The sequence below is a fragment of the Sprattus sprattus genome (genome assembly GCF_963457725.1).
Source record: "Sprattus sprattus genome assembly, chromosome: 20".
Lineage (NCBI taxonomy): Eukaryota > Metazoa > Chordata > Actinopteri > Clupeiformes > Clupeidae > Sprattus > Sprattus sprattus.
In genome coordinates, this window is record NC_137918.1 from 19089936 (window position 1) to 19099753 (window position 9818).

The 9818-nt window shown below is 45.3% G+C and overlaps 1 protein-coding gene across 2 annotated transcripts; it reads right to left on the reverse strand.

Annotated features, from left to right (window-relative positions):
* Positions 1-1839: 1839 nt before the first annotated feature.
* On the reverse strand, positions 1840-9314 carry retreg1 (reticulophagy regulator 1). 2 transcript variants are annotated; one of them, XM_080858693.1, is made up of 7 exons: positions 9102-9314; positions 5006-5132; positions 4793-4877; positions 4310-4432; positions 4051-4121; positions 3306-3426; positions 1840-3093 (listed from the first exon to the last, which is right to left on the reverse strand). In XM_080858693.1, exons 1-7 carry the CDS (start codon positions 9155-9157, stop codon positions 2564-2566), a joined length of 1113 nt encoding a protein of 370 aa, XP_080714819.1. In that variant the 5' UTR covers positions 9158-9314; the 3' UTR covers positions 1840-2563. The 2 variants fall into 2 exon arrangements, with proteins under 2 accessions (XP_080714819.1, XP_080714818.1); XM_080858692.1 differs by lacking the exon at positions 9102-9314 and adding an exon at positions 7459-8420.
* Positions 9315-9818: the final 504 nt, after the last annotated feature.

Here is a 9818-nt window from a genome sequence, read left to right on the forward strand (position 1 = left end):
TGAGGGATATTATAGTAGGTTTGCGTTGCATAAACCTCCTCATTACAACAGATGAAAACACATTTGAGAGTTCAGTGGTGAAAAAAACCATAGGCACTGTTCTGCAGAAATGTGGAAAAAAAGTGTTTTGGTCAGATGAGTCATCCTTCACCATATTCTCTTGTGGGCAAGGGCATGTGTGGTGTGGGCAAGGGCATGTGTGGTGTGGGCAAGGGCATGTGTGGTGTGGGCAAGGGCATGTGTGGTGCTGGCAAGGGCATGTGTGGTGTGGGCAAGGGCATGTGTGGTGTGGGCAAGGGCATGTGTGGTGTGGGCAAGGGCATGTGTGGTGTGGGCAAGGGCATGTGTGGTGTGGGCAAGGGCATGTGTGGTGTTGGCTAGGGCATGTGTGGTGTGGGCAAGGGCATGTGTGGTGTGGGCAAGGGCATGTGTGGTGTGGGCAAGGGCATGTGTGGTGTGGGCAAGGGCATGTGTGGTGTGGGCAAGGGCATGTGTGGTGTGGGCAAGGGCATGTGTGGTGTGGGCAAGGGCATGTGTGATGTGGGCAAGGGCATGTGTGATGTGGGCAAGGGCATGTGTGATGTGGGCAAGGGCATGTGTGATGTGGGCAAGGGCATGTGTGGTGTGGGCAAGGGCATGTGTGGTGTGGGCAAGGGCATGTGTGGTGTGGGCAAGGGCATGTGTGGTGTGGGCAAGGGCATGTGTGGTGTGGGCAAGGGCATATGTGGTGTACACCAACAGTGAGGGGGTTTCGCGTGCTCTGTAATGATGTTGGGGGGGCTGGGGGGGGGGGGCATTTTGCTAGCATGGTTTGGGTCCACTTGGCTCCTTAGAGGAAAAGGTCACTGCAAATCAATACAGTGTTGTTCTGTGCGATCACCTTTATCCCATAATGACTTGGTGGACTACTGGCGGAGCGGGAGGAAGAGCCCCCAACTCCTAACTGGATGGTCTGGATGGTCTGGAGGCAATTGGCCAGGATAGAACGAGGAGGAAGCTGGACTGTTTTTATTTAATTTTTTTATGTGTATGTTTTGATTCCCATTCCTGTTGTCCTCTTCTTGCTGCTAAGACACCTGATTTTCCTAACGGGACTAATAAAAGTTAATCTTATCTTATTTTATAATGAAACAGTGCTCTCTTTTAGGATAACGAGGGGTCACTGAGTGGTTTGATGAGAATGAGAATAGTGTGAGTCATGTAATAAGGCCTTCCCATTCACCAGGTCTCAACCCAGCTACACCTATGGGAGGCCGTGGACAGGCGTGCTAGACAGCGCTCTCCACCACCATCATCACAACACCAAATAAGGGAAAATCTAATGGAAGAATGGTCTTCCACCCCTTCCAGTGGAGCTCCAGAGACCCAAGAGAAGTAGAGAACCAAGAGAACCAAGAGACCCAAGAGAAGCAGAGAACCAAGAGAAGTAGAGAACCAAGAGAAGCAGAGAACCAAGAGAACCAAGAGAACCAAGAGAAGCAGAGACCCAAGAGAAGCAGAGAACCAAGAGAACCAAGAGAACCAAGAGACCCAAGAGAAGCAGAGAACCAAGAGAACCAAGAGACCCAAGAGAATTAGAGAACCAAGACGCATTGAAGCTGTTCTGATGGTTCGTGTTGACCCAACACCTTACTGAGACGCTTTCTGTTGGTTTTTCCTTTACTCTGTTGCCTGTCTGTATGTACGTTGCTTCCCTGATTTTCTCTGAAAGACCAGAACATCTTCCTTTGAAAATATAGTGAACAAAACCATGTCATCCGAATCCCATCCCTAATTTAACATACGTACAGTGATACATTTCTTCATATAACAGACATGGCAAAAGAAAAGATCAACAAATTACATTCAAGAAAGGTTTAATGGCATTATAATTGCACAGGATCCAGTTTCTAATACCTTTGATTTCAAGTGCCTAGCTGTATCAATCACATATTAAGGTGCAAGTACACATACAAATGTCTACAGTTGAAACAGAGCTATGCATGCATATACACACATATATATATATATGCATTTGCATATAAATAATAAAACACAGAGATCTAAAGCTTTCCGCTACATTTCTCTGACTTACAACAGGTCAAAACTTAATGGAAAAAAAGAAAATACAAAATTAGAAAATAAAATGCAAAATAAAAAGTGATGACTTTCCTGACATACATTCTGGGGTAGTTTGTAGCAATTTTTGTTTTGGCTTTGACTGTAATGGTAGAGAGATTCAGAGTGAAGTTGAGAGACTACAATGGATCTAAGGACTAGATTTGGACATCAGTGAATGTATTGTTTAATTGGCAGCATAACAGTGCCATGAAATTCCCACCCCCAGATTGCTAAACCACTGAAATCGCTCTTTTAGTGTTAAGACACCCATTTTGGGGGGGAAATTAACATGGACAGAAATCTCCTAGATCAAACCATATCAAGAGCCCTCACAGTGCATCAAATCTTACCTCTTATTTAAGTAATTACAACTAGGAAAATCATCACTTTTCAACATGCACACCCACCGACCAGCCGTTGACAATCTCTGGCTAAATATTTCCCCCAACAATCCTCCGCCTGATCAGGGACGCCCCAGGAGTTTGGAGAGGAACCCCGAGGGCCTACTGGCTTTGGGTTGGGCTCCGTGGCCCCCCGCCCTCTCCAGGCCCAGCTCCCCCTCCAGCTGCTCCAGCTCGGCCTGGTCCAGCAGCTCAAAGTCCTCCACGTCGCTGTCCGAGTCTTCGGTCAGGGCCTGGGCCAACGCGGCAGGTGGGGTGGAGGCGGAGGACGACGAAGAGAAGGAAGGGCAGGGGGCCTCCACAGGGGCAGGGAAAGCCGCCTCCAGCCGCTCCACCATGGCAGCGGTGACTGCCGCCGTGATGACGTCGCTGGCCATGCGCTCCATCAGCTGCAGGGTTGGGTCTAGGGGCTGCTCCGCCATCAGGGCCGCCCTATGTTTCTGTTTTGGCTTCGTCAGAGCAGGGGCGGGCAGGCCGATGCTGAGGTCCTCGTCGTCGTCGTCGCCGTTGGTCCCCAGACCATTATCCAGAGAAGGGAAGTCTGGGAGCCCTCCAGCAAAGACCTCTTCGTGGTCGCTGGGTCGGTCCAGGTCTGAGGCGAGATGAAAGAGAGACATGGCATCGTCATGGCTGTTCTCAGGGGTTTTAACAGACCTCTGATGACCAATGATTTGCTTTTTGCACAATCGTTGTTCCCAACACTAACATTATTCATGAAACTGTTCAGAAAAAAAAGTCATCTGTTGATCCAGAAGAGCTAAGAAGCTAAGAGCACAAGAAGTTAAAAAACATGGTCCAGCTCACCTTCTGAGTTCTCTGTTTGTGGTGTGTGCCCTTCCGATAGGTTGAAGGTGTTTTCTGTCCATGTCACCTCGGACGGCTCTGTGTCTGATAGGGAAAGCTCCTTATACACGGTGGAGTCCATCTATAAGATAGATAGATAGATAGATAGATAGATAGATAGATAGATAGATAGATAGATAGATAGATAGATAGATAGATAGATAGATAGATAGATAGATGGATAGATGGATACTTTATTAATCCCGAGGGAAATTTAGGACGATAAGGGACAATACCAGAGAGGTGGGTTAGTGAAGAGGCAGGAGATGAAATCTGAATGGCAGTCTTGCCATTAGGTAGCTGATATGTGTTGTTGGGTTGAAATATTTCAACTTTAGAGTTAATCAAGTAGTTTGCTTATCTTAGCATAGAACAGCATGAGGACGACATTTAGTCAAGATCCACACAAAGTTGGTCTGTTTTGATAGGTTCCTTTGTTTTAAGTGCCTCTGTACTGCCTTCCTGAATGACCTGTTGGGTCTTTCACCTTCAGATTAGATATAGATTTTCATAACCACATGGGTCTCACTCAATCCACACCCGAGTTCCCTGTAGCCTAGTTATCCCTGATATCTGTACTATGTAGCACTGAGGACAAGGGAAGGTCAATGTCGAAGTAATAGTAGTCTGATACTTAAAGACACATGTGACATGTGAGTTGACTGTCAACTGCGGGATCATGTGATGGAGACTCTGTGAAACTGACCTTGGGGAAGAGAGAAGACAGATCCGCCTCGATGCACTCTCTTTCAGCCTGTGACTGGAGGAGTCGCTTCTCTAATTCAACACAAGCAGAAACCATTTCCACTTTAAGGCTATTACAGTCATTTACATTTGTGTTCATATCTTTTGAGTTTGTATCTGGGAGTGTTTAGTGTGGGTTTGTGTGCGTGTGTGTGTGTGTGTGTGTGTGGGTTTGTGTGCGTGTGTGTGTGTGTGTGTGCTTTAGATGGGAAGTGTATTACCATGGTTCTCTTTGATCTTCTGAAGAAACTGTCCCAGGCCGAAGTCCAGTTTCTGCAGAACTGGTTCGACCCACAGTCCAAAGTCATGTGACGACGCCAGGGGCCACAGGAAGATGCCCAGAACTGGATCGAAGAACAGAAGGAGAAGTCATTAACACATATCACCCCCCCCTGACAGACCGTCCACCCAAAGAGCTGACTGCAGGGGATCTCGGGAAACCAGAGACAGCGTGACAAAGTCGTCATGGTTACATTCCTTCAGAATGCCACAGCTAGCCCCCTGCTGGCCATTCTGACTCATTGGCTCATTAACTTACTTGATGAATATTTAAGTATCAGATTCCCACCAAAATACACTTAGAGTATTTCAATGGGACGTACATCACAGACGTTATACTTGGCAAGTCGATCTTTTTAACCCAGATGCTGAATTATATATATTGTAATGTATCCTCTAAAACTCTTATTTAAGCATTTTATTACCTAATATATATGAAAGGACAATTCCAGGGATGTAGCGTCCAAGGACTGCCAGGAAGGAGCACAAACTGCATACAAGAAGACAGAACTGGAAAGGGGACAGAAATGGACGTCTCAACATGAAACACATCAGAGCATGTGAAGACACATTCTCTAAACAACTACAGAGGCGTGTAGAATAGAGTTAGTATTGAATATAGTAAGAGTTTTAAATACCTTCCCAGGGTTCTGTTGCTTGAAAGAAGATGTCTCTTCCAAGAACAGTTTAAAGCTTGTCCAGGAATCTGTGATTTGTGAAGCTGGTTCGGATTCCCCGCCATGCCTCGAGTCAATCATCTCCCAACTATGATTCAAGGAAACCATAAATCATGAAAATGTTCTACTAAAATGGGGCGCTGAAACTTTATAGTAATACCAGCCATCCAAGCGGGTAAAGCAGTGAGATAAACTTGTATTTCTTTTCTCTTTGCTGCTGTTTATATCCAGACCTGTGAACAGTGAAAAGTGTCATTTCTCTGGATCTGTTTCTAAAGACTTTTCTTTTTTCCTCGATCACCTCCTGAGAAGTTGCTGCCAGACCTCTGTGCCCTTTCCATGAAAGAATTTGTCTGAGTGCCATCACAAGCCTGCCTATCCATCACGGCTCCTCAGTTCCTCTGATGATGGTCATAAAGTGAAAGTTAGCAGCCTAATCTGGAAAGGTCCCTATTACATTCCACTGAAGTGAGCCAGGATGCATCACATGGCCTTGTGTGTGCAGGTCACGCCACAGGAGGTCATTGGAGATGACCATTACATGCACTTATTACACGGCTCTTCTTAATGCTGTAGAATGCTCCATTCACTTGAATGGGGCTTCCCAACGTTCTGCGGTCAACTATTTTCCGATAACTGACCATGCTATGCAGTTAATGACCGCTGTCAAGGAAAGTGGCCTTTTTGCCTCTGATTCACATCTTTCGTAGCACTCCGCAAGTAGTACGGTAACTTATCAAGGGAGTTTCAGTGGACGGTTGAGCAGCTGTGTTCTAAACTAAGAATGTTCAACTGTCTTTGAAGTTCAACGTCTTTGGCGAACTATTTCTCTGCTTTTTAACCTCACTACGTATAGTAACAAAAGCAAATACATTGTAAAAAGACACACTGTGTTAAGTCATTTTTTTAGTTTTAGCCGTATAATAAGCGGGATAATGTATAGAACGCCGGTCATTGTCGGGAAAATAAGCCCCTTCACGGTGAATCAACACCCCTCCGCTTTGCGTCGGGGTGCTGTTCGCCCTGTCGGGGCTTATTTTCCCGACAATGACCTGCGTTCTATACATTGTCCCTTACTTGTGTGTGCGGGTCACGCCACAGGAGGTCATTGGAGATGACCATTGATATGTCTTAGCAGAGTCCCTCTCCTGATTTGGGTTGCCATTAGCATTTGGGCACGACTAAAACCACCCTTTCAGTGGACTACAGCCAGCTATAGTAAAATAGACACACACTGACCCTGAACAAATGTGCGTGTGAATGAACAGTCTTTACTCGTCTTACTATGAACAGTCTTACTACTTTACTTTACTTGTCCAGTATTCTTTAAAGGAAGAGTAACTGATTTACCATTCTGTGCAATGGAGTGGGGAGAGGGGCGGAAGACAAAGTTCAAATTCAATAACAATGGCTATATTTAAACCAACAAGCCCAACACTGTCTCTCCCACAGCTGTCCGAAACAGAGCTGGTGTGAAATTGTTCACGTTCTTGGTGATGATCCGGTTACAGCGATGTACAGAGAGATTCCTCCAACTTAACGCCATGTTCATGTCAACAGGGGAAAAGGCGCTTAACGCCATGTTCATGTCAACAGGGGAAAAGGGGCTTGCCACAACATGGCCCCATGTGGCATACACTTCCAGTTTGGGAATCGACTGAACACTTTTAATCCAAAGCAACTCAGAGAAAGTGATCGACTGAACACTTTTATTCCAAAGCAACTCAGAGAAAGTGATCGACTGAACCCTTTTAATCCAAAGCAACTCAGAGAAAGTGATCGACTGAACATTTTTAATCCAAAGCAACTCATAGAAAGTGATCGACTGAACACTTTTTAATCCAAAACAACTCAGAGAAAGTGTGCAGATTATCCCTTGCATTGTTACAACCATGCTTTACCAGTCAAGCTTCAGAAACAGCTTTGCATTTACGCCTAGTTGAATTCTACTGTTAAGTTGTTGGGCTTTTAAAATGGATGATTAGGCAGTTGTGGTTCAACTCTACTAAACACCTCTAGTGATGACGGCTGAGCTTAAGAAACACAACTCCTCCCTCACAACTCTTCACCCCCTTTCACGTTCCAACAGTCTTTAGCTTTAAAAGTGTCAACATTTCTGGTCGTCAACATATAACAACAAATACACAACATATACAGAAAAACAAATACACCAAACTAATTTTTGGTATTACATATGACACCTTCTGAAATTCCCCTAATTTTAGTTTTTACTATTTAATTCGACAATTTCTCTGGATGCAGTTTTAGCAGCATCTGAGCCCAGCGTGAGCTACCCACCCATGCGCCAGGGTTAATTTGAGATCAGCAACATATAGGACTAGCATGAATGTGCCGCCGTTACTTGGAACGTTCCATCAAGACTCCCTAAAGGTCATTAATCATGTTCTGGGTACCTGAGTTTTGCTGAAGAGCCCACCCCCTTTGGTGTGACTCTGAAGCAACCCAAGCTGGGGGGTTTCACCATTGAGCGCATGACAGCGCTAGGGAGGTTGCGTCAGAGATTCTACCAGGAGACGGTGTTTGTTTCTCTTCCATAGTTCCAGCCCACCAGTCCAGACATGCGGGGGGTGACATTTCACAGGCCTGACCTCACAGAAGTGTGATCCCCACATGATCCTTCTGGGTATGTCCGCGGGTCAGCCACATCCCTTCCTGCTAGCTCCATGTATATATGTATATCATTTGTCTTAAATTTGCTATTTTGTCTATTTATTGTATCTATTTATTTTATTTCTTATTCAAATTTGTATTAATTAATTTTTGATGATAATGTATATAGATACTTGATTCCTACTTGATTCCTATTCCCACTACCCAGCTGCTTTGACAATTGAATTTCCCTCACGGGATTAATAAAAGTTGATCTATCTATCTATCTATCTTGGACTAGAAAATGTTGTTTAAGAGCCTGGGAATCATCTCAATCTATGCTAAATGAAAAATTGTAACTATAGATCTCGCTTGGTTGGGATCCAAGGAATACATTTAAGTAGGTCACAGAACAAACCTGAATAGTTAGCGATAGCATAAAGTAACGACTGACAACAAAGCCCAGTCCTAAGTTTAAAAAGTAATATAGAGTAAGAGTGAAGTGCCGCAATGCAGCGTGTCTTTAGTTAAATGGCACAGAATAAAAACTAAGAACTCGAAAGAAGCGCATGACAGAGGGTACTTAGTGTGTCTCCTGCGACGCCTCTGTCTGGAGGGCCAGAAAGCCAGCGAGTAAGTCAGCTGCTGCGCTGGCTCTTCCGCTAATCTTTAGAACAACACGGAGAGCGAAGCGTTACAGGCTCTAACGAGGCCCTGCGACAGACGGCATGAAAATAACCCTAGATAAACAGTCAAACAATGCAAACAATGGTGGCAAAAACGCAGCTCCTCCGTCTGCCTCTGTGACAAAGGCAATCGCACAGTTCACACCCTCCACTGTGTGCCATCCTTCCCCAACCCAGACTCCCAGACGCTCTCTAAGACGGGCCCCTCGGTGGATCAAGCCAACCTCTGCCAGACCAGTTCAAAGCCTGTGAGGTGCCACATATTCCATTGCCATCGAGTCTCCCAGCACGTATGACCTCTATAAATCATAAGCCATAGTTATCACTACAGGTCCCTGCCAAAAAGCAGGGCATTCCATGACAAGGTGCTCATGGACAAAACATAGTCTCCAGTAACAGTGGTATACGCCTATGACATTGCATATTTTGACTCGCAGCACGAACACTTATGAACAAGCTACTTTGGCCTATCTGACATGACAAAAACTGGCTTTTCTGACATGACAAATTGTTAATTTTTGAATAATGTGATCAGCTGTTACAAAACCATCACCATACCTGTAAAGACTTCCATGAAGATGTAATTTCAATAACAACAGTCCCACTGCTTCTAAGGAACAATCCTCGCCATTTCTACAAAATGTATCACAATACTTTGCGTTCTTGCCTTCGCATTAACTGTCAACTAAACTCTTTCTTTCCTCTCCAGCTCACACACACAAACATACGTTTGCATGAGTGTGTGATGGGTCCCTCCTTACCTTATCCTTGTTCCACGGTCCTCCTCAGAAATCTCACAGGTTCTGCTTTCTAACATTGCCCCTGTAGATTTCGTTGTGCGGGGTTCAGTGGATGGTCTCTCAGCTGCTGTGCTGCTGATGTGGTCACTGCAGCCTATGGCTCAAATTAAGCTTTCAATTTCAGCTTTTTTATCCTGCTCGCCAGTTCACCAGTTCATAGCCACATGGAGGGAGAGCAAGTTGTGTTTATGTTGAATGAGGCCTGAGTGTTACTATTTCAACTGGCCAGGTCTAAAAATATACCTAGTCACACAGCATTCCACCAGCAGCCATCAGACCAGGGGGGTGGGGGGGAGGGGGAGTGATTGGGGTGGGTGGGGGCACCCCTCTCCCCTTTCTCTCTCTCTCTCTCTGACACCCTGCCAACCTCCTTCTCTTTCTCTCTCTCTCTCTTTCTCTCTGACTGCCTGCCAATCTCCATCTCTCTCTATCTCCCTCTCTCTCTCTCGCTCCGTCCCTGCCTCTCTTCCTTCGGGGGTTACGTCATGTTCCTTTCATATCAAATCAAGCCTTGTCACCTCAGGAAAACAAATATTTGTGATACTAGAAAAAAGTATTGCGTGTTTGTTTTTCAAGAAGGGTCTACGATGTTCACACTCATACGGCTTCATGAACAGGTGTTATTGTGTCCCTTAGAAGATGTTGCTGTCATATCATGTGTAGGGTCTCCTTCTGAGA

Excerpts from the sequence above, each read along its gene's own strand:
- retreg1 (XM_080858692.1), bottom strand. The coding sequence starts at position 7,538 with ATGCGCTCAATGGTGAAACCCCCCAGCTTGGGTTGCTTCAGAGTCACA. Across the intron at positions 4,433-4,792 it reads TGTCCTTTCATATATATTAG|TTCTGGGCATCTTCCTGTGG; the intron begins GTAATAAAATGC and ends TCTTCGATCCAG. Across the intron at positions 3,094-3,305 it reads ACAAACAGAGAACTCAGAAG|ACCTGGACCGACCCAGCGAC; the intron begins GTGAGCTGGACC and ends ATCTCGCCTCAG.